The 24,450-nt window shown below is 42.4% G+C and overlaps 1 protein-coding gene across 1 annotated transcript; it reads left to right on the top strand.

The window, feature by feature from the left end:
* Nucleotides 1-638: 638 nt before the first annotated feature.
* Atp6v1b2 (ATPase H+ transporting V1 subunit B2) lies at nucleotides 639-24,223 on the top strand. Its single transcript, XM_038328688.1, has 14 exons — nucleotides 639-813; nucleotides 7,750-7,805; nucleotides 12,411-12,509; nucleotides 12,935-13,028; nucleotides 13,162-13,239; nucleotides 13,841-13,980; nucleotides 14,245-14,346; nucleotides 14,683-14,780; nucleotides 15,342-15,465; nucleotides 17,607-17,757; nucleotides 19,494-19,576; nucleotides 20,241-20,345; nucleotides 21,671-21,800; nucleotides 22,955-24,223. Exons 1-14 carry the CDS (start codon nucleotides 678-680, stop codon nucleotides 23,092-23,094), a joined length of 1,536 nt encoding a protein of 511 aa, XP_038184616.1. The 5' UTR covers nucleotides 639-677; the 3' UTR covers nucleotides 23,095-24,223.
* Nucleotides 24,224-24,450: the final 227 nt, after the last annotated feature.

Raw genomic sequence — 24,450 nt, 5'->3', positions numbered from 1 at the left:
ATTATAACACAAAGCACTCCATGCTAGATAGGTTTTCTATCTTCTGCTTTTTAAGACGGTTTTCATAGTTTGACAATAGATATCAGTAGTGCCGGGTGGTGGTGGTGCACGCCTTTAATCCCAGCACTTGGGAGGCAGAGGCAGGTGGATCTCTGTGAGTTTGAAACCAGCCTGGTCTACAGAGCTAGTTCCAGGACAGGTTCCAAAGCTACAGAGAAACCCTGTCTTGAAACCCCCCCCACACACAAAAAAAATAGACATCAGTTGCATGTATTTTCTTAGGCATATTTCCCTAACTTCTCTTTCCCTGCTTTCCATTCAATCTTTTTTTCTTTTTTGTGTGTGTGCGTTCTCTTCTTTGCGAACATCTTGCCTTTTCTTGCCTTTCTGGCCCCCCCCCCCCCCCCCCCCGTCGCTTCTTTTCCCGCTACCGGCCTCGGGGCCGCGCTCCCAGCACTCTGGTCAGCTCCCTTATCGCCCGCTTGCACGCGCGCGCGCACCCTGCGCCACCCCCGCAGAGCTCGAGTCACGAGTCTGGGGGCGGGGCGCCGCCGAGAAGGCGGGGCCTCTGCCGCAGCTTCGCAACGCGCATGGGCGGAGCCGGCCGCACGGGCCTCCCTGCTATATCTGCGCCTGCGCCGCGCCTCTGCGGGGCCAGTCGGGACGGAGGAGACAAGATGGCGTTGCGAGCGATGCGGGGAATCGTGAACGGGGCCGCGCCCGAGGTGCCCGTGCCCACCGGTGGGCCGATGGCCGGAGCTCGGGAGCAGGCGCTGGCAGTGAGCCGGAACTACCTCTCCCAGCCTCGTCTCAGTGAGTACGGGAAAGGGAGCGGGTCTGCCTGGCTTGTGCTCACCTGTTCAGCCAGCGGGGAAGGGATGGGGTTCATTTCCCTCATCGCGCGGCTCGCACGCTCCTCTCCAGCTTTGCGTGAGCATTGCCGTGACTTAGGTGGGCCGAGGGCCGGAGCACTGACTGGAATCGCCCCATGGGCTAGTGGACTCCAGGCGATTGCCCCACCCTCCCCGGGTTCCCCGGACTGGAGTATTCTTAGGCACTTGTCTCTGAGGACCACTCCTTGTCCCTCGGATCGTGGTCTGCTCCTGGCCTCATTTAAATGCCTTTGAGTTGGAAGAACGCCCACTCCCGTCCCCCCTGCCCCGAGGACCTCTGGGCAGGTGGACTTGGCAGGAGGTATAGTGTCATCGCTGACGTGGTCAGGCCCTCGGCTAGAGGGAGATCTGGCTTATTCTGTAGGGACCGCTCACAGGAGCACACCTAGATACCTGAGAACCTTAGAACTGAAAAGTACCCTAGTCGTGCGGTTCCTCCCTCTCATTTTACAAGCGAGACGCCTAAGGTTCTGGAAAGGAGAGGGCACGCCAGGTTTCAGACATCTAATTATTGGCAAAGGAGGAACCAAAAATTGGGATTTCTTAATCCTTGCTTGCTCTAGTGTCGTTTCTTCCTTTACTCGCCAGTTAACCAAATTCAATTGACTGGAAAGTTCCTTGGCAAGGCCGAAAAGCTTTCCCCCATATCTGGTGTTATGTGCATAGGCTTACATGTGGTGATTATAAAAGACCATAAGAAGCGATGTTTAAACAGACAAGATGGTCAGTCATTCTCAAAGAAATGGCTCTTGTTTGCTGCAGATTTCAGTTGTATAGCTTCAGACCTCTTCACGGCCCCCTTGAAACCAGGGAGAGAGCTTTGGAAAGAGACTTCTTAAATTAAGTGTCTGTTGTTTTCCAGGTAATATGATTGCATTTGCACTGGTTAATTGCCAGCCTGACTCTGTGGGTGGCTCATTGGTTAAGAAGAATTTCAGATGGAGGGTTTTAGCAAGTCGCCCTCCAGTCTGACTAATCCTGTCCTGAGCTGTCAGTGGGTCATGTGATAACACTGCAGTGTGGGGAAGGGAGAGAACACAGTGGAGACTGACTGGATTGCTGAGATGTTCCTTTTAGGCTTTTTTTTTTTTTTTTTTTAGAATAATTGTTGGAGTTAACCTGTTAGGGGCTCATAGGAGCAGAAGGAAACCTTGAAAAGTCTGACAGATTTATATCTAAGAATTTGATTCTTGTGAATTGTATTTGGTATTCATGCTTTGTTCTGGGCAGAACCCATGGACATTGGTGTGTCTTCTAGAAAAAAAATGTTATAAGGCTACAGTAGTCTGTTTGTGTGTACTGAATCACTTAATGTCAATCTGAGAGCATAGAATACTCTGGCTAACGTGGTAAGCCCTTCAGCGATAGGAATAGTGTCTCTCCACCATCTGCACGTCCTGGCCCATGGTTGAGGAGTTTGCCCAGAGCTGGATCCTGCTGACGAAGCTGTCGTTGAAAGGGCTCTAAGTTGCCCTCTTTGTATCCCACACTCACACTGTCTGACCTCCGAAGTGCTCTAAATTCTGTAACTTGCAGTTCATTGTCCTAGTCGTGTAGTGGGTAGATTTTAAATATGGATGGAGTTTGCCTGGAGTTGAAATACTGTACATAAGCAAACAACTAAGTGAATTTAAGTATCGTCTTTTACTATTTTTAATCAGTTTTAAATGCTTTCAGATAAATATTAACATTTTAATTTTTATTATTAAAGTGTCAGAGTACCACCTAAAGTGGTAAATAATTATAGTTAATTGATATATACTCTTTGAACAGAGGAATGGAGTAATATCTGCAGTTCCCCTGTGAAAATTAGATCTTGTTTTTTTTTTTTTGTTTGTTTTTTTTTTTTTGGTTTTTCGAGACAGGGTTTCCCTGTAGTTTCTAGAGCCTGTCCTGGAACTAGCTCTTGTAGACCAGGCTGGCCTCGAACTCAGAGATCCTCCTGCCTCTGCCTCCCGAGTGCTGGGATTAAAGGCGTGTGCCACCACCGCCCGGCTTAGATCTTGTTTTAAAATAACTTCAGGTTTATTGGGCTGGCAAAAAGAAATGGAAAGTAAAATATTCATGCTTGGAATTAGCACCTACTCTTGAACACGTTATTTGACTTTCTGACATCACTATACACATGCTTTTAAAGCAAAATATTTGAGCATGTTGCTTGGCTCCACTTTTCTTGACTCGTGTCAGCTAACCTTAAGTGTCTTGTATCATAAAGCAGAGCCCCAGCGAAGCACAAGTAAGGAACTCTGCTTGCGTTTCCCCTAGGACTTCTTTCAGGTGGCCGTTGCTCAGGTTAGTTCTCTGCTCTTGCACAATAGAAGGGATTGCTTTCTGGGTTCTCGTGTTGCTCTTGAGGTGGTGCCTAAAGAGCTAGGGCTTATTGTGCAATGGCTATTCCTTCAAATATGTCACAATCCTTGAGGCTGTTAGTGGTGTTGAACAGCCTCTTTCCCTGCTGGAGGAAGAGCCAGTCATCTGACAGAATGTGTGTTCCTTAAAATCTTTGTAGTTCATGAAGTTTTGTTTTTTTAATGGGTTGGTTGTTGAGCAAGTTGTTTGTTTTGTTTGTTTAAGAAAGTGACTGAAGATCCTGGAATTCACTGCAGAGACAATGCTGGCCTTGAACTCAAAGAGATCTGCCGGCCTCTTCCAATTGGTGGATTTAAAGTCATTCACCACCAAACCCAGCTGTTGGTTTTACCCTGTATCCCTGGTAGGACTCGAACTTGCTGTGCTATAGCAGCTGTCTTCCTCAGCTTCCCAATAAGTCATGGTTTTTAAATGCTACTCCATAAATGTTTTTGTATAGTAGACCCATGTATCTGCTGTTGCCATAAGGGGAATAATTTGTCAGTAGCTGCTGTGTGATGCTCTTGGATGCCATACTCTGGACTGATATCCAGCTGCTAGTGGTTATTCTGGTCAAGGCGGGGTGTATTGAGGACTAAAAGGTGGTATCTCATGTTTTCCCCGCTCAGTTTTCTTTTTGAATACTTTCATTGTCGTGGAAAGGGCTGACCTTCTTATTTAAACTGTCTTCTTGTACCAGTTTCTAGTATAAATGCTAGGAACTGTGTGTTCTATATTAAGTTATACTGTAACCAGTTAAGAGTTTCAGGACTGTAAAGTAGCAACTGTAAAGGAAAGAGCACAAAACTTTGAGTAAGACAAACCTCAGGTCCTCCATTTTGTAGGGAGATTACACTGGCCCTGCTCACTCTCCATGGTTTTATTTCCATTTAGCTCAGGTGATGGGGTCCATGCTCAGTCTCTGTGTGTCTGTTCACATTACAGTTATGTGTCTCTGTCTCGCCTGTATCATACTAGATAGCCTGTGAGGGGAAACTGTGGCTTCTCTGTCGCGTCTCTCATTCCCTGCTTGCAGAGCTTGCATTTGCTTGGTTTATCATAGGTTCAGTAGACACCGTAGACCGAGCTGGGCTGTTGTTCTCACAGCAGCTGGAGAAGGGTGGGTAGCTTTGCAGCAGCGATAGAATGTAGAAACCAGGAGAACTGCCTGGCCCACCAAACTGTAACATATCCTGCCCTTTTCATAGCTCAAATTGTGGGTACTCTTGCCACAGAACTCATTGTTTGAGGCAGGGACTCCCAATACGTAGCCTAAGCTGGCCCTGAAATCACAATCAAAGTGCTAAAATTACTGAAATGTGCTGCCATGCCCAGCCTCGGGGTGTAGTTCTTAGAAATAGAGGGTGCTGCTCTACAAAGACTTCCAAACACTGCTAGTTCCGTTTTAGGATTTGGCTCAAGTGCCTAGAGACAGGCTTCATTCGGGTTGACAGGCTTCAGGTGCGTGGGCTAGCTCCTCTGTGAAAATGATTTTGCTGTTGTAAAGCCAGGAATAATGGAGCTGTTGGTATTCAGTAAATTTGTAGTGTTTGCTTATTGGCTTTTCAAAGGTCATATATTCATTGTTGCAAATCTAGAATTCCTTTTTTTTTTTTTTTTCAATTAAATTTTATTTTTTTCCTGTTTGTCGTTCTGGGGATTGAACTCAAGATCTCTAAGTCTTGTCTTCTATAATGGACTCAACTCTGCTGTTTCCTGGAAAAGCCGTGACTAATGCCTTTTCTTGGTCATGTGTTTTGCTTGTGACTGGCAAAACTTCATCGTGTGTAATGAGTTTGAATTTTAACCACGATATTCTTAGCCATAGTTGTCAATACTCGAAATTCAAAGAAAGTACTGCCTTTTTTGAAGTAAAAGAATTTTAAGAATTGGAGGGATTTTAATGAAGTGTTTGGAGAGTTTCTTATCAAACCCATTATCCCCTTACCTGTGCTGTAAGGCTTAGGGAAGGTTTGGGGAAAGTTCAAGCTTCTGTATCTTTAAAAGTGGGTTTCAGGAAGTAATGTAGCTCACAACAGTTCTAGAAAGTCTTTGAAGAACAGTATTTGGGGTTTTTAAAATGAAAACAAATTTTTTGAAAGGTTGAAATTACATGCTTTTTTTAAAAAAAATAGATTACCTTAAAGTAGTAAGAGTGTTTTCCTAAAATTGGTCTGAAATGCAGCAAATCTTAACGCCCTCATCCAAGATAGTAAAAGACGTCTCTGTTTGGTGGCCCCTATTGAGACCATTACAGTTCTGAAGCACTGACGTGACGCAGGTATTTGCCATCTGTGTTTAAATGTCTCAGTATGGAATGGGCTTGCCTTTTCTGTCCGAGTCTGTACCAAGACACTTATTCCCTGACTTTGAGTGAGAGGGATTGGAAGCCCCTTGAGTGGACGGACTGGTTAGTAAGTGGTTTCCTCATTCTTGGGAAGATGGTATTTGTTCCAGGAATCTTTGTCCAAGCTGATTAGATCTCAAATCAGACAAGTGAAAAGTTCCTGACCGGTTAATAGTTTCGCATAAATTATTTTAGGCTTTATCGTGTATTTTCCTAAGAAATGTATTTTTTTAGCTGTTCAGATTATGAAATTTAGCAAATTTTAAAGTTGTCTGTTAAAGTTGTTATTTTCTAACTATCTTGTGGTCTAATCAACATGAACTTTGCCAGCAAGAATAGCTAACTCCTTTCTAAAATGAGTGAGGGGCTAGAGACGTCACTCAGAAGTTTCGAGCATTTGCTGCTTTTGCAGAGGACTTGGATTCCATTCCATTTCCGCTCACATCCAGCACTTCTCAACCACCTCGAACTCCACTTGTGGGGATCAGTGCACTTTGGTTTTAGCAGGCACCTGCAGGCCTGTAATATACATAAAATTTGGACAACCATGCATAATAAATACAAATAAAATATAAATAAACATTTAAAGTATATATTAAAATGAATGAAGGTAGACTAGGTGTTTCTCTCTAGGGCATACATTGCATTTAACCTCATAGTAATATTTGATTCTTTTGTTCCTTTTTGCCTGGAACTTAACCTGTCCTACCCTTCCTGGTTTATAGACAGGAGGCACTGTGCCCTGCTTTTAAGTATTTTTTATTGTGTGTGTGTGTGTGTATTTGTTTATGTTCATTTATTTATTATATGTGTGTTTGTAAGTGTTTGGGCGAGTGCATATGTGTGGAATAAGAGAACAACTTTTGGGACACATTCCTTTGGCTGTAGTTTGAACTCAGGCTGTCAGTCTTGATGGCGTGTGCCTTTACTTGCTGAGCCATCTCAACACTCTCCTCTGTCTCCCTCCCACCCCGGCTTGTACTGCTATCCACCTATTTCTTGGTAGGGAGGGGGCTGGAGAGATGGCTCAGTGGTTAAGAGCACTGGTTGCTTTTCCAGAAGATTCCCAGCACCGTATGGCAGCTCTTACTGACCTTAGCTCCAGTTCCAAGAGATCCAACACACTCTTCTGACCTCCATGGGCACTGCACATACATGGTACACAGACATGCATGCAGGCCAAACATCCATACACATAAAAATAAAGGTTAAAAGAAAAAAAATTAAAGAAAATGTTCCTTGACTGGTTGGTCACTCATGCCTACAATCCCCAGCACCCGAGAAGCTGAGGCGGGACAGTTGCTGTAAGTTCAAGACCAGACTGGGCCATAGAGTGAGACCCTGACTCAGAAACAAGTAAAGAGTACTTACCTCACTGGGTTAACACCATTAATCCCAGCTCTCAGGGAAGGGAGAAACAGATCTCTGTAAGTTCAAGGCCAGCCAGAGCTACACAGTGACACCCCGTTTAAAAAGCAACCAGAATACTTAGCTTCCTTGACCCCTGCTGGTTTTCCATTGCCTGCCTCCTCCTTGACGGTGTCTGTCCACATAGTCCCTGTTGTTCCTATTATTCTGTATGACTTTACCTTCAACAGTTTCCTCGGATTTTCTCCATGAGTTTTGTCACTACTTTTTTTCCAGACAGGGTTTCTCTGTGGCTTTGGAGCCTGTCCTGGAGCTCTTGTAGACCAGGCTGGTCTCGAACTCACAGAGATCCGCCGGCCTCTGCCTCCCGAGTGCTGGGATTAAAGGCATGTGCTACTACTGCCCGGCTTGTCACTACTTCTTAAAGTTGTTAGGGGTTCCTTGTCTGTTTAGCTAAGTGCCTCCACCTCTGCCGGGATCTTGTCTGGAGGCCTCTGTGCTACTGCCATCACATTGACACCCCACCCCACATGAAAAGGGAACTTTTCAAGGACAGCAGCCTCAGTGATTCCTTAGTACCCTGGGCTCTGAGAACAGTGGCTTACTTGGAGCAAGAGGCAAATGTTTTTGAAGATGGGCATTGAAAAGTTGTACAGGAGCAGCTGTGTTTTAAAACTCATTGAAAATTTTGTGAAGCTTTTTGAGTTCTAATCGGTAGATGGGGTGGGGAGTTAAAACCAGAGCGCCATGTCAGCTCGTGCTGTGTCACTAAACACAACTCTTTCTTTCCAGCCTACAAGACTGTCTCAGGAGTGAATGGTCCACTAGTAATCTTAGATCACGTGAAGGTAACGGCACATCCATTGTGGTCTGACTATTGTTGTACTTGAGATTTCACTACTACTCTTTAAATTTGTGTTCTGAATTGTAAAGCATTTTTTGGCATGACTGTAAGTATTCTCTGTAGGAAAAAGACCGAAAGTCAGAAGACTGGGTTCCAGTACTAGGTTTAGTGTGGATTCCATTTCACAGCCTCAAGTCCCTTGTCTTCAAAGGTAGAGGAGAGAGTTTAACTTTATATAGATTTATAGGGGGAAAACAGAAATAAAGAGTGTGTTTTATAACCTGAAGGATATTATACAGAGATGTGGCATTTTGTATCCTTTGTTAAAACCTGACATGTTAGGCTTTTTAAAGTAGTATTTTCCCTCTGTACTAAATGTTAAACACTTGAATAACTAAGTGTAATTTACCTTTGAGAGCCTGATGTGGACTTGCAAGTAATGAATATACAAGAACAGATTATCTCAGTGGTGGCTGAAAACCATCAGCAGGATAGTTTGTCCTGCCTTGGTCATAGGGATCATTGGTTTACATGTTGTTCTTCTGTGTCTGTTATGAACTTACTGCTAACTTTAGGAAAGGAGTGGTGGAATCTAGTTTTTCATTGGTTACTCTGGACTAAGCTTTCCATGCGATTCTTACAATCAAAGTATCGTCAGAAAAAAATACAAGTAAATATTATAAACAAAAGATATTTTAGAAAGACAAAAGGAAAAGGTATCAGAGAAAGTTTATATAGTATTCTTTCCAGGGTTTCTGTTGGTGGCTGTTGCAACAAGGCTAGGAGAAGCACACAGTTATTATTTTGTTGACAGATATCAGTGATGATCATGTATGTTTTTAGCATGTCACCCTCTGGAAGCAGAAAATAAATTGAGAAACATTTTTTAAAGGGCAAAGTGCATATTTCCTTTAACTTCATCACAATGATAATATTTTTTATGACAAGGGAGTCTTACAAAGTAATCTTGAGAGTAAACCTAGTACACATCCCTCTGTCCTAGAAGGAGGCATAGGGTATCTCTGTCACTCTCTGCCTCGTTCTTTGATGCTGAGTCTTTCCCAGTTGGAAATCTTGTGTTTTCTCAGCTGGACTGGAAACCTCAGGCCCCACCCATCCTCCTGGCTCCAACCCTAGTAAATCGGATATTTATACTACGGTTTATAACAGTAGCAAAATTAGAGTTATGAGTTAGCAATGAAACCATTTTATGGTTGGGGTCACCACACCTTGAGGAACTGTATTAAAGGTTTGCAGCATTAGGAAGATTGAGAGCCACTGCCCTAGTAACACTGTTTTTTCAGTTAGTGAGAGCTACTCTGTTTTCTTCTGGCTTCTGCCCTCAGTACTCCTAACACCAGATGTACAGCTTCTTCCTTCACAACAACTGAGTTCAGGTTTTCCTCAGACCAGGAATTTGACTCATTTCTTACCCCACTAACTTGCTTACATACGTACGCTGTACCCACTCCAGTCGTACAGCATGGGTATCTAGGTAGACACAGCTACTGTCAGACTTGGCTGTAAATCAGAGGGTCTCTATTCATTTTCCATAATCTGCTAGAATAGCGTATCCAAAGCAGAAGCAATTAATTTACTGACTTACTTTAAAAAGTATAAATGAATAGCCAGATGAGTAAATATATTGATTCCTGAGTACAGGGCCTCTGCCCGGAGGAGCTTGTGGCTGCATTCTTTCCTCAGTAGAACTCCCAGCTCTCAGGTACTTCTATGGAGAATTCATTATGTTACTACTGTTGATCACATTATTGGCCGTATTGACTATGTCAATGCTCCAGTCTCTTTCCCTCCTCAGACGTCAGAGGATGCGGTGTTTGAAACATCTAGCTCTCTAATTGGGTGTTGGTTCCCCTGGACAGTGGACACCCTCTCTGGAGCTTTAGAGCCTGTCCTGGAGCTAGCTCTTGTAGACCAGGCTGGTTTCGAACTCACAGAGATCCGCCTGCCTCTGCCTCCCGAGTGGTGGGATTAAAGGTGTGCGGCACCACCGCCCGGCCCTCCATGGTCTCCTTAAGTGCAGGCCCAAGTGTGGTTAAAGGACTTGCATTGAATTCCTTTCCTCTCGATTGTTCCTGATACCTAGGAAATTACAGGGGTTTTAGGAACTCTGGCCAAGACCTGAACTAAAGCTAAAAATGACCGGGAGGAAGTTGAGAATGCTCGTCACCATTGCTGCCATCCTTGTGTTTGACCTTAGCAAGCAGTGGGAAAAGAGCAAGAGGGGAAAGGGATGGGAATAATAGCAGCTGTCATTGTTCCCCATGAGATTACACAAAAGCTTAAGTCATCAATACTGGTTATTAAACACAGTAATGAAGAGTCAGTTTATGGAAACCAATGTAGCCACTGTGCTAGACATAACTATTGTATAGAGAACACTATGAGACTCACAGAAAGGCCTACAAGACTCCAACTACCCAGAAATTTTATTTGTTTTGAGTGATTCCACTTAACTTTGACTGGGTGAGTAGAGTCAAATTTGTGAAAGAATTGTTTCTGACCAGCTAGAACAGTCAGAGAAAGGGTGAGGAAGCATGGATAATTAGAAAAGGGATAAGCCTGTCCATGTCATAAGGATATGGGACTCAAACAACTGCACATGGATGATCTTTGGTTGTCTTGTCTTTCATGAGACAGACTCATACACCTCCCCCACACACGGGCAGGGTTTCTAGTCTGGCCTTGAACTCAGAGACACACCTACCTGCCTCTACCTTCTGAGCGCTGGGATTAAAGGTGTGCGTCACTGCTGCCCAAGACATATTCTCATTACGCTGCCAACTCTGCCTGGAACTGCATTCCTTCTGTCTCAGCCCTCTGAGTGCTGGGATTATATCTGGCACACATGATTTTTTGACATGATGAATTGGGCATTGTGAGAAACATTTATGCTAGCCAAATGTTGTTAGAGCATTCATTTCCCAAGTAAAAATGGAAAAAATAAATAGGAAATTAAATCCAGATGGACTTACGTGAAACCTCAGCCTATTAGAAGCCTATCAGAAGACAGCACTGAACCCCCTTTATGACTATCAGATTGAGGGTTTTCCTAAATAAAAGATAAAAGAATAACAATAATACTTTCATTCTGTAAAACTTTACATACTTCTGTGAGATAGAAAATGCCATAAGCAGAATTAAGACATTGTTTATAAGAGGATTAATATCCACATTTTATAAAGCCACAAATGAGTAAGAAAGTAAAAGATTGGCAAAACTAGAGGGAGAAGATTGTTTTTGTTTTTGTTTTCTTTTTTGTGTGCTAATAAGGGAACTGTGAGTTAATCTGGTACCTTTGCAAAATAATTGGGCAGAAAATGGTGCAATTTGCCAGTTACATGTACATGCATTCACCATAGTACATAGCTTGCTGACTTATGAAGCATTATCTGCAATAACGAGGATTTATTATATGATTATTGTAGTAGTATAATATGGGACAGCTCTGTGTTTCATCAGGTGAGCAGCTGAATTAAATATGACATGGTCATTAGATGATTTTTTTTTCTTTTTGATACAGGGCCTCAATGTGTACCTTGGTTGGCCTATAACTATGTAGACCAGACCCACTTCTGCCTCTAAGTGCTAGGATTAAAGGCATGTGCTACCACACCCAGCTTGGTCATTAGATTTTTAACTGTGTTAGTTGTGTAAACATTAATTTTAAAATGTTCATTTATTAACATTTTAATGTCTTCAAAATCCAAAGGTCATGTAACCCCTAATGTACAATAATTTGATTGAAAATTTTCCCCATCAAAGCACATAGAATGATATCTCTCTCAATAAATTGTGTTGGTAGATTATGAGTAATACCATAACAAGGTATTGTGTTAAACATGGGTTAATAACGTAAGGCAAGTTGCCCAATGATGCGTCAGATACTTTACCAGTTAAGTATATAAAGCAGCATCTTATCTAGATATGGTAGCTCAGGAACTTGTAATTCCAGCCCTAAGGAGGTACAGACAGTAGGCTTGGGAGTTTGAGATCATCTTCAGTAATATATAAATATAGTGAGTTCAGGGCCAGCTCTGGTTATATTATATCCCATCTCAAAAATGAGCAGTATAAGGCTAGATGGGTATGTGGAGTAGGAGAGAATCTTTCAGAGATATACATTCTTTCATAGAATGATATATATGTTTAGACTAGATTGAGTTTATACTTTACACATTATCTTAGTCTGATGGTAACATTGCATAGTAACATCTTCTCTTTTTCCTCTCATGTGAGGCCTAGGTGATTACAGGCATACATAGCACAGAAAATGAACATCACTTTGAGTGGAAGAGACATTATTAATGGTAATCTTTCTGGCGTCTCAAAGCCTTAAGATATACACCCAGAGGAAAATTAATAAGTGTAATTGTTGTGTTTTTGCAAGCTAATGCCCTCCTCTCTGTAGCTTATACTAGTGTGCCACTTTGTGTGCCAGTAAATATAAGTTGTAGGGACCCAGATTCCACTCCCTGTGTATTTGTTGGAAGGTAGGAAAGTGCACAGACAAGGTGAGGTAGAGAAGCATAGAGTATCTTGGGTAATGTATAGAATGCTGATTCTTAATCCTTCACTGTTTCCTGCTTAGTTTCCCAGATATGCTGAGATTGTCCACTTGACCTTACCGGATGGCACAAAAAGAAGTGGGCAAGTTCTAGAAGTTAGTGGCTCCAAAGCAGTGGTTCAGGTGAGCATCCATTGAGCCATTTCCTAATCAAGAACACATCATGTTCCATAACTACATGGTGATGAAAAGCCACATTCACTGATGATTGGATGCTATCAAAATGATACCCAACTCAGTTCTTTGGAATTTTTCCTTACATTTCCTAGTTCTTAATATTATTACAAGTAAAGAGAGGTTTCTTAAAAAACAGCCTACAGCCAGGGTGGGTAAAATTTCTAAAAGTGGTCAGTCAGATCTTAAGTTTTCTTTAGATATTATAAGATGACCAAAAAGCCTCAAATTTTCTTTCTTTTTCGTTGTTCTTTCTTTCAACCATCACTTTTATGCATAACTGACACCCGTAGCTCACAAGCAAGACCCTGGGCCTACTAAGTGTCCCTGACCTAAATTCTGTTTCCCTTGTGGGTGATTCTTTTTCTTCATAGGTATTTGAAGGGACATCAGGTATAGATGCCAAGAAGACATCCTGTGAGTTTACTGGGGATATTCTCCGGACACCAGTGTCAGAGGATATGCTTGGTAAGTGGACATCACTCTTTATTCTGCACACACATCTGTTTCCTTTTAAACACATTTATATAATATCTGGAAACATAAAATATGGATGTGGAAGTCAGTGTCTACTCTCTTTTCTCTTTTTGCTGTTGCGTAGGTCGGGTATTCAATGGATCAGGAAAACCCATTGACCGAGGTCCTGTGGTGCTGGCTGAAGACTTCCTTGACATCATGGGTAGGGGCAGTAGATGGATTTCAGTGCTGGGGAAAACAACTTTTGACTCTTGGGAGCTTTGCCAGAGAAAGAATAATTGTTATGGTATCATATCAAGTAAATGATTTTAAGTACAGGGAAATTCATTGTATAGTTTGTTGACAGAGGTTTCTGTCCCTCCCAGTCCTGTATTCATTCAGTCCCAAAGAAACACACAGAGGCTTGCATTAATTATAAACTGGTTGGCCTATTAGCTCAGGATTTTTATTAACTAACTCTTACATCTTAAATTAACCCATAATTCTTTTCTGCGTTAGCTACCTGACTTGGTACCTTTTATCAGTGAGGCATTCTCATCTTGCTTCCTCTGTGTCTGGTGAAGACTGCAGACTGACTGAGCCTTTCTTCTTCCCAGAATTCTCCTGTTCTGGTCGCCCTGTCTGTACTTCCTGCCTGGCTACTGGCCAATCAGCATTTTATTAAACCAGTACAAGTGACAAATCTGTACAGGGTACAAGAGCGTTGTCCCACAGCACAACTCTGGTCTTTTCATTTTATCTCTGCTTCTCTCCACAAGTAATATGCAGACATTCTAACGCCTTCCCTTTTTGGAATACATCAGGTCAGCCAATCAACCCTCAGTGTCGGATCTACCCAGAGGAGATGATTCAGACGGGCATTTCTGCCATTGATGGCATGAACAGTATTGCTAGGGGACAGAAAATTCCCATTTTTTCTGCTGCTGGATTGCCGCACAATGAGGTGAGAGCTGGGGTACTTGCTGTGTCCTGTCACGGGGAGATTCTGTAGCTGCATTGGCTTACCTGGCAAATAGTTGGTATTAACTAGTCACCCGATTCAGGCTTGTCTATCTGCACTCTCACTTCTTCTGTATCTTTAGAAAAATATCAGAGAGTTTCGTTGATTAAGTTTAGAGTATTTAAAGTATTCAAGAGTTAAGGATAAGTTGCTTTGCTGTCAGAATATAGTTGTAGTTTACTGCTTGTTTCTTTTTGTCCTCAACAGATTGCTGCTCAGATCTGTCGCCAGGCTGGTTTGGTAAAGAAATCCAAAGATGTAGTGGATTACAGTGAAGAAAATTTTGCCATTGTGTTTGCTGCTATGGGGGTAAGTATGGTATTCTGTTTGGGAATAATATAAGATTAACTGTTATTAGAAAGGAATTATAAACTACATATACATCGTTGACTTTGTTCCTAGGTAGAGACAGTGCATCTTGGCATTTTAGCAAAATGAAGGAATCAAATTTCACATGTGACAGAAAATTAGTAATACTCTGTGTACCTAAAGTGCTTTACTCCAGTTTACATTTTAAAAAGGAGTAAAAATGGATGCTTGAATTTTTAAAAGAAGGAACAATTTAGATTCATAGCTTGGCCTTCATCAAAAATAGATGATGAGAATTTTCTTCCTCCCGGCACTGATGAAGTCATTGATATTTAGGTAAACATGGAAACAGCCCGGTTCTTCAAATCTGACTTTGAAGAAAATGGCTCAATGGACAATGTCTGCCTCTTTTTGAACTTGGCTAATGACCCAACGTAAGTAAATATGGTCACTTCTTTCTGTTTGAGAAGATGGGGATCAGAGGAATTAAGGAAGTGAACATCACAGTGAGATCCTCTTCACTGATGAAACCCTATATTTGAATTCCAGTCTGCTTCTTGATTCGCTTTGCAGTCAAGACGGAGTTAATGTAGACACCAAAGCTCATAAAGTGGCCAGTAATACTTGGCTGGATTGTTAAATGACAACAGACATCATAGATGATCAATAAATAACCTTTTCTTCTTACGTGGGAAATATGTCACCTGTTTCCTTCCTGCCCCTCTTCTCACCACTCCTTCTCAGTTTTGAGAAATGATAGCTCTGAGAAATGACAAGCATTTGTAAAATGATTTAACTTTGTGGCACTTACTGTTCTCTGAGTACACAGAGTAATTGCCTACAGAGGCATCTTCAAAGTAATAATTGGGTTCTCCCCCCCCCCCCCCCCCCCCCCCCCCCCCCGATTTATAAGACTTTCAAAAGAGAAATTGCTGTTGTATCCAGAATTGTTTTGGTTCTGGCTTTTGGGTGACCTGGGACTTGTTTCATTTCAGCATTGAGAGAATCATCACTCCCCGCCTGGCTCTGACCACCGCTGAGTTTCTGGCTTACCAGTGTGAGAAGCATGTCCTAGTCATTCTGACAGATATGAGCTCTTACGCTGAAGCGCTTCGAGAGGTAACTTCCTTCCTTCATTTTTTTTTTTTTTTTTACTCAGTCAAACAAAATGAGTCAATTTGTAGGATTATCTTGACCCTTTGTAAGTTTTTGTTTTCCTTTAGTCATGTTTTTGAGCTTGTTCCTGAATGATTTGTAGATTATCTTTTTTAGAAAAGACAGTATAGTTTTTTTTTCTTTCTGTGAACCTGGGAATCTTAGAAGGTAAGATTAAAATTAATAGCCTGCTTATGCCTAGCACATTATTACTGTCCCAAGGGTCTCGGAAGTAAGAAAGCCCCACAAGCTGGTGACGATTCCTCAGTTTTAAAAAATTTTGTCTGTTGGCTTGTCTTGAGTATGTTTATTTGCTCATGGAGGCCAGAAGAGGGCATCAGATCCCCTGGAAGTGGAGTTATAGATGGCTGGGGGCTTCCCAGTGTGGATGCTGGGAACTGAACCCAGGACCTCAACAAATGCTCTTAACCTTCAGGTCTCTGTTTTTAATGATTATATATTTTTTGTTTTTTGAGACAGGGCTTCTTTGTAACTTTGGAGCCTGTCCTGGCACTAGCTCTATATAGACCAGGCTGGTCTCGAACTCACAGAGATCCGCCTGCCTCTGCCTCCCGAGTGCTGGGATTAAAGGCGTGCGCCACCACCGCCTGGCATGGAAAGATTTTTTTTAAGATAAGCAGTTTACAAACCTAGATTTGCTTCACATTAGATTGGGAGCATTAAAGTGTCCTGCCAGATCGCCATTGTGCATTGCTGACCGCTGGTCTGCATGTCACACTACGTTAGTAAGGCTCCGAGGGGCTTGTGATGGTGGAATAATGCAGGTACCCACATTCCCATACGTGTGTCCCTAAGAAGACAGGAGTAGACTCCTTGGCTCTGTGGTCAGGTTCATAGATAACCCAGTCTAGCCGTGACTGACTATGTAGCTGAGATATTCACCTAAGTGTTGGAATTCTAGACATACATCACTAAGCTGAGCTCTGGCTTTTTGATCATGGGAAACTTATCTGAGACTCAATTCTGACTGTAAATTTGGGATACACTTTTTTGTTTGGTTGTTGTGAAGTTTGACTAATGTGTGAGTCATGCGGCAAGCGATTGATTCTTGGTATGTGTTCCTCATTTTTGACTTCTTCGGGTCTGTTTTACATAAAAATGGATTGTTACACAACATGTCATAGTTAGTGAATTGAAAATTTTGGCTTTAGAATTAACACAGTTTGACTTATAGAGTTAATAGCTAGAGGGCTTTTTTTCCTACTACATTGTTGCAGTAAAATTTTAGCAGAAAATCTCATTGTTTTGTTTTCTTATTTCATGTTTTTGAGACAGGGTCTCAGTGTGGTCAGGCTGTCTTTGAACTTATAGACCTCCTGCCTCATCCTCCCAGTGTTGGAATTATTATGTGTAGACCTATTAAATTTCTTTCACAGAATTTATCTATGCACATATTTATTATTGTCACTCATTTTTAAAAACAAAGTGAAGACTTGAGAAAAGGGCAGAATTTTCTTGCTCCAAAATCCAAAGATTACTACCTATTCAGAATTGAGAAAAGTGTAATCATTAGCAAACTGAAAACAGAAGAAATGGCCATGTGAATATTATCACCCTTCTAGCCCCAACTGAATTTCTGATCCATTATAATTTTTACCTTTTTTATTTATAACCTTTTTTATTTATAACCACTTAAATCAATATTTTGTTGAATACTGAAGCTGACTTTGTTTTAACTTTCATTCTAATCTCTCACTTTACCTCCTGACCGCAGTTCCCCTCCCTCTACGCCACCCAGTCCTTCCCCTCACAGCCCCTCTTCACCCACATCAACTTTTCTTTTGTTTCTCTTTAAAAAAAAAAAAAAAAAAAAAAGGCAGACCAATATCCATCAAACACGGCTTAACAAGATACAATAAGACTGGTCATATACCTTCTTATCACGGCTGAATGAGGCAACCTAGCTGGAGGAAAAGGGTCCCAAAATCAGATGAAAGAGGCAGAAAACACCCCCCACTCCCAGTTAGGAGTTCCATAAGAGAGACTGATGCAGAGGGTCTAGCTCTGACCCACGCAGACATTCTAGCCAGACATTTTCTTACTGTGATGTGACATGGTCTTCTTCGTGCTTGATTTGCTGTCAGGTTTCAGCAGCCAGGGAAGAGGTTCCTGGTCGGCGAGGTTTCCCAGGCTACATGTACACCGATTTAGCCACGATCTATGAACGTGCTGGTCGAGTGGAAGGTAGAAATGGCTCTATTACTCAAATCCCTATTCTCACCATGCCCAATGATGGTAAGTTTGCATATATGATTGTACCAAACTTAATCACTTTTGATCTGTGCGTGTGCGTGAGAGAGATATATAGGTCAGGGGAGGTCAGAGGACAGCTTGACCAGGGTTAGTTTGCTCCTATTAAACAACACTGTCATTTGAAGAGCATTCCTAATTATTCTTATTACTTTCTGTAAGAAAAGCAGTTTTCTTTGTAATTTGAATTTCAGATTTTCATTTATGATGTATTATTTTAAATGTCTGCTGTTTTCAGAGCACTGTTTTAGTTGTGAAGAACTTGTCTCTATTTAATGTAAGCTGCTTGGATTTTCCTGTGAGACAGTCATTTCATCAGTTAAACATGCAGTGAAGATCATAGACGTAAAGATTTTTGAGATGTTTGACCCCAGTTTGGGCAAGAAGCAGCTTGCTTGTCCCGGGCCTGTGCAAGCCTACCGTACCGTACAGCAAGGCTGGGTATGCTTAGACTGGGCTCTTCAGAGTCCTCTGCTGCTGTGCTTTTTTGTCCATATTTTGTTTTTAACAACAACTTGTATAAGGTAATTTGGGAACCAGCTCACCCTGGTGAGCACTGTTGGATGCCTTAGAGTATCTCTGGTTTGTGTTGAGCACAGAGGAGCGGAGTGGGGTTTAGGAACTGGTACTCTGCACTCAGGACAGCCTGGATTCGTAAGCCACAGCCGCTGTTGTGCTGCATTGCCTGGGACAGAAACCACCTGTTCCAGAGGAGTGACACAAGGGGGCGTCTTCCCTCACGGAGTTAAACGCTTTACTGCTTGTCGAGTCTTTGGGTGCTGCTTGAGCACCACTGCCATGCCTGTGTCTACATTTGCCTAGAGCTGTGTGCTTAGGATGGGACTTTATGTTGCAGAAGAAAGCACATAACTAGGAGCAAGTGTCTACTTGATAGTGTGCAGCACGTGTTGGTGCTGTTGTAACTGGACAAGGGAAATGGCCATTTACTACAGCAACTGCTAGGCACCTTGCCCGATGTTTAAACGTCATGAAAATGAAATTTGAAAGTAAACCCTTTAGTTTTTTTTATTAGCCATATTCAGGTACTCAGCAGCCATGTGTGGCAAATGCCTTTCCATTCTGCTTCCATATCTTGCTGTGATGAAACACCACGATAAACCGGAGAGTGGTGGAGCACACCCCTTAGCCCAGCACTTAGGGGCAGAAGCAGGTGGATCTCTGTGAGCTCAAGGTTAACCTGGTCTACAGAGTGAGTTCCAGGACAGCCAGAGCTGTTACACAGAGAAACCCTGTCTCAAAAAAGCACAACAACAAAATCCTGTAATAAAAAGCACCTTAAAGGAGAAGGGCCATGTTTCAGCTTACGATTCCAGGTTGCAGCCCATTGTTGTAGAAAAGTCAAGGCAGGAACTTCAAACAGACATGGATGCTCAGTATCTCCACTGTTTCCCATACAGCTCAGGATACTCTGCCTAGGGAATGGTTCCGTCCGTGGTGGGGTATCTTCACATCAATTAATTAGCTAAGATAATTCCCCACAGATATGCTCACAAACCTACCCAACCAAGACTCTCTTCCCTTGTACTTGTTGACAATTAAAGCTAACCATCTCACTACTGTGTTAGCACGAATAACATCATCGCAGAGATGGATTCTCTGGAGCTCGTAGAGGCAAAGCTGTGTAGGTAATATAGACTCCTCTTGTGAGATTGGCCATGTGAGACAGCCGTGTGCGTAATACCTATGTCTTTCTCCGGCAGATATCACTCATCCCATCCCTGACTTGACTGGGTATATTACTGAGGGGCAGATCTATGTGGACAGACAGCTGCACAACAGACAGGTACTGACTGACACTTGACCAGTGCTGTGGGCTTGAAGCCACTCGTTACAGTCTGCTGACTTGATTGGTTTCCTAAGTATCAGCTTGATGTTTTAATGTGGCTGTAAGAAAAATGTCATTTCTGTAAGCTAAAGTCATGTAGTAGGCAAAATGCCAGAATTAAGAATTACCATTTTAATTTATTTTACCTTTAAATGGGATCAGCTGTCTCAAGGAACTTTTTTGGGAGGGGGAATTCTATGCTAACAGCAGTATATAGTATCAATCTTATTAACAGAAAAGCAGGATTTTTGCTGGCTTTGTAACATTTCCAAAATCAACTTTTATGGGAAATTATTATAATGTTTTTATTTTGCTTATAAAATTTTTGAGTTCATGCGGAAGATTGTTTAGATAGATACTGTGGTATCCTAGGCAGTTGTAACTGTAGATTTAAAAGTAAAGTGCTCTCTTTGTGTTTCTCTTTCTTGGATCTGATTCTCTGTGGAATACTGTGTCCAAGTGTTTCTCATTACTGTTTCTCCTCTAGAAGATATTGGACCTCATCTAGGAAAAGGTGCCTTTAGATTTGTGTGACATGAGGGCTACTTGTGACTTTAAAATGCCTCTGTGCAGTAAGGTTGGAATTTTTGCATACAGTTGTTTTCTTTCTTTTCCACCCAAGATTTACCCACCTATCAATGTGCTGCCCTCGCTTTCTCGGTTGATGAAATCGGCTATTGGAGAAGGAATGACCAGAAAGGACCATGCTGATGTCTCTAACCAGCTGGTACGTGCTTCTCTGGGGATGAGGGCTGAGACTGCCTTTCTCCGTGTCTTCTGCTGTCCTGCCCATAACTCTTCCCATCCAAGTAGAATTTCAGTGTTGGTTTAGTACAGAATAATACCTCATTGGAGCTAAGCAACTTTTTTTCACAATAATAAATGATACTAATCAAGATTAAAATACCAGACTTGGGGGCTGGAGAGATGACTGATGGTTAAGAGTATTTGTTGTTCTTGTAAGAGGACCCAATGATGGCTCAGAAACATGTGTAACTCCAGGTCTAGGGAAGTGACACCTTCTGACCTCTGAGGATACCAGGCTTGTGTGTGGTTTGCATCAGTACATGCATGTAAAACACTCATGCATACAAAATAAAATCCTTGAAAAATAAAACCAAACAACCCACTAGGTTTGGGCAGCTGTGGTGTCAGACCTGTAATCCCAGTATTCAGGAGGCTAAGGAATTACAGATTGGAAGTCAGCGTGGGCTTCATAGTGACACTATCTCAGAAAACAGTAATAGCAACAAGAAAATTACCAAGCTTGTAACTCATTTCTAAAATTTTAAATTTTTTATTGGATATTCTGCCCCTATTTATTTATCTATTTTATTTATCTGTTTATTTTTATGTGTGTTGGTATTTTACCTGCATGAATATCTGTTTACTACATGCATGCAGTGTCCAAGACTAGAAAGAAGGTTTAGGATCTCCTGGACCTGGAGTTACAGAAACTGCTTAGCTACTGTTCTGGGTGCTGGGACTTGAACCTGGATCCTCTACAAGAATAGCCATCTGGGCTGGGCCATCTTTCTCGCCCACAGTTTTAAATTGTAAAGGGGAAAGAAAACAGGTGACAAGGCTCAGTGAGTACAGGTACTTGCTACTAAATCTTCCAGTTCAGTCATTTTTGCCTGGATACCCTCACATTTGTTACTTAACATATGTTAAGTAAACAACCAACAGAACACTGAAACTAACAGTTGAATTTATTCTATGAACTCCTTAAGGTCCATATAGTTTGTACATCGAAAAGAAAGAAAAATATCTGACTCTGCAGTAGAAATGGCAGGCCTGTGAAATCACAGGAATTTGAATAAGACCTATAGAAATTTCTTTGGTTCTTCTTTATTCTCTATCCACTGTAAATCCATTGGCATACTTAGGAAGTTTATATTTGCAGTGTAGATGATGTCCGTACATTGCATGTCTTTTGGCCCCTTTCTGGGGGATACTATAATAAATACAAGTGTACTTTGCTGAGGGCTTTCTGTGATTAGAGCAGGACTGTGTATCCTGAGCTGCTGACATGTCCTCTCTCCTCTTCAGTATGCATGCTACGCTATTGGTAAGGATGTGCAAGCCATGAAAGCTGTGGTGGGAGAAGAAGCCCTGACCTCAGATGACCTTCTTTACTTGGAATTTCTGCAGAAATTTGAGAAAAACTTCATTTCTCAGGGTAAGATGATTCCCTTCAAACACAAACAATTCAGAATTGTTAAACACCTAAGTGCTCACATTGGTGTCTGCATTTCTCCTCTAATGAGACACTCCTCCAGGTCTTAAGGCCTGACTTCCCTCTGCCTTCTGAATGTCCTCAGGAAACTTCTAATTATTATCTCACAAAGCCCAACCACCTTTTTTGCTGTTTTGTTTGTATTTCTTCCTGAGCTTTGACTGTTGCTGTACTGTGGGCTCTAGTTTGCTGTCTGTGGCCCCCGCCTTCTCTTGAGCTCCCCCAGCTCACCTGCTATAAGCATGTCTTTTCATGTCCCAATGCCTAGGACCCAGTAACCAGGATGAGACTTTTCCCTGCCTGCCTGCCAACACTCTAGCCTGTGTGCTCTCAGTGTCTGCTGGGGTTATCTTTCCAGCAGTTTATCTCAGTTGCTGGGTGTAGCGGGCGTGGTCGGTCGGCAATTGGAAATAACCAAACTAGCCTTATATAAAATACTCGGCTTTAATAAAAGGAGAAAATGGGAGAAACTTACAGAGCCAGAGTTCCAGCATGGTAAAGTTCTATAGAGAAAGGAACCCAGAACTCCAGCCACTCTTAATCTTGTGGTTGAAGGGTTTTTTTTTTGGGGGGGGGGGGCAGGATTTAATTCTACAATAGTAAACAAAATAATTCAGTTGGCTTATAATTTCAGCACTTAAGAGGTGGAGTTTGAAGCTAGCCTCTGGGCCACTCAATGAAAGTCTGTTTTAAAGTTTTGAAAATCTCTGACCTGTAATATATCTGCTTTGTGGCATTGAGACTTTCTCATATCTGTAGATTCCTGCAAGCCTAGCTTTTCTCCTGTGTCCTGGTCTGCTTTTTGCTGACCTTTGAACAAAATGTTGTGTCTATTGCATTCGTTGTTTAAGGATCTTACTTGTCTGTCTCTGTCCACCTCAACCCTTTACACCAGCATGCACACTGCCCTTGGGCCTCTTTTTACCTCTCATCTCTGGAGTACTTTGTATCCTCATTTCTACATCCAGTCTCAAGTCCAACTCATATTTTCTTTGTTGTATTTTATGCCTGCCCAGGTTGCCAATCTGTAGACAGAATACTGAGTAATATTGGCCAATTGGAAGTGCTTTGCCATTAATTCAGTGTCAATATTTTAGGTCCCTATGAAAACCGCACTGTCTATGAGACTTTGGACATTGGCTGGCAGTTGCTTCGGATCTTCCCCAAAGAAATGCTGAAGAGAATCCCTCAGAGCACCCTGAGCGAATTTTACCCTCGAGACTCTGCAAAGCACTAGCTACTGCTGCTCATGTGGCGTGATTGGCGTGACCCTTTGTGAAGTACTGGTTCTGTTTCCTGATTCCTTTTGCACTCCTCCGTCCCCACCTTGTGCGGGAGTTTACTTACCTGTTACTCTGTAATTAGAAACAAAGGCTAGGTAACTATTGTACCAGTGTTGCAAGGTTTAAACTGCTATCAGAATGGGAGATCCCTGCCCAGAAAACCTCACCTTCAGTGCGTTCTTTAAAGGAGCCGAGGGGTGGCATGAAGTTTGTTCTGATGTATGTATTTGTACATAGTGGAGAGCTAGTTGCTAATAATGTCTTGTTTGGGTCTCCCAAACCCTACCTCTCAACTCCCTTAAGAGTATCACTGTTTTGAAGTTAAAATGCTTCCGTCTCAAATTTAGGGGCAAGGTGGAGACTGGAAGAATTCTCCGTTCAGAAAACCATGAGGCTCTTGACGGAGCCTTCCCTCTGGAGTGCTGGTGTGCCTGTGGGTCTGTCCTCGGCTCTGCAGATGGGTTTTACTGTCTGCCTGTGCTTTCTTATGAGACGAGTTTCTTTCTGCCAGTGCTGTGAGTTGGAATTCCTGTGTGGCATCTTTTTTTGTGGCTCACCCAGAATCATGCAACATTGCAGAGTTGGTACCACCCTGGCAGTGGTGACATGTCTTGTGCTGGTGATTCCCACTGGGCTACAGTCGTAGAATTGAGACTTAGAGAAAGCTGGGGTGTGGTTCAGAGAAACCCCACACCCCATCCTCATCCTGTGTTTATGGTGGTTCAGGTCGCTGTTGCCTCCTCGATCCTGGGGTGGGGTGTGAAATGGTGATGACTTGCCCTTGGGTTTGCTGTTATTTTCAACTCTGTTCAATCCCCAGGCTCTCTGACCCAGCTCTGCCTTTCTTTCATTCCTGCTCCTTCCTGGTGTGAGCCGTTAGCTATAGTCTGCGCGCCTCTGCCATGTCTGCTGTTGAGTCTCTGTGCTGTGTGTTCTCAGGTACAGCAGTAACGTCCCCATTCTGCGCATTCCATCTTCCAGTTGTTTTTCTCTGAGGGGATGGGGGGGTCAGCATGATTATATTTTAATGTAGAAAATGTGACATCTCGTTATAAATGAAAATAAATGCTAAATTAAATGGAAGTTACCTGAAATGACTGACTTCTCATCAGAAGGGGACCATCAGCAAGCAAGTGGGTAACTTGAGTCTTCATGGTTATGACCTTTGTATGATGTGGTCTGTGTTGGTGTGTGTAAGAAATATGAAATATTTCATGTTCCTGAGGACTGGAGTTAGAAGGCATCCGTGTGTACAACTATAGAGTCTCTTATCCATGACAGCACTTAGACCGCATTTATTAGTGAACCTT

The sequence above is a fragment of the Arvicola amphibius genome, chromosome 4 (genome assembly GCF_903992535.2).
Source record: "Arvicola amphibius chromosome 4, mArvAmp1.2, whole genome shotgun sequence".
NCBI classification, from domain to species: domain Eukaryota; kingdom Metazoa; phylum Chordata; class Mammalia; order Rodentia; family Cricetidae; genus Arvicola; species Arvicola amphibius.
Note: the sequence above shows the minus strand (reverse complement) of the source record. Positions and strands in the feature narration are given on the sequence as shown.

Excerpts from the sequence above, each read along its gene's own strand:
- Atp6v1b2 (XM_038328688.1), top strand. The coding sequence starts at position 678 with ATGGCGTTGCGAGCGATGCGGGGAATCGTGAACGGGGCCGCGCCCGAG. Across the intron at positions 13,981-14,244 it reads CTGGATTGCCGCACAATGAG|ATTGCTGCTCAGATCTGTCG; the intron begins GTGAGAGCTGGG and ends TGTCCTCAACAG. Across the intron at positions 21,801-22,954 it reads GAAAAACTTCATTTCTCAGG|GTCCCTATGAAAACCGCACT; the intron begins GTAAGATGATTC and ends TCAATATTTTAG.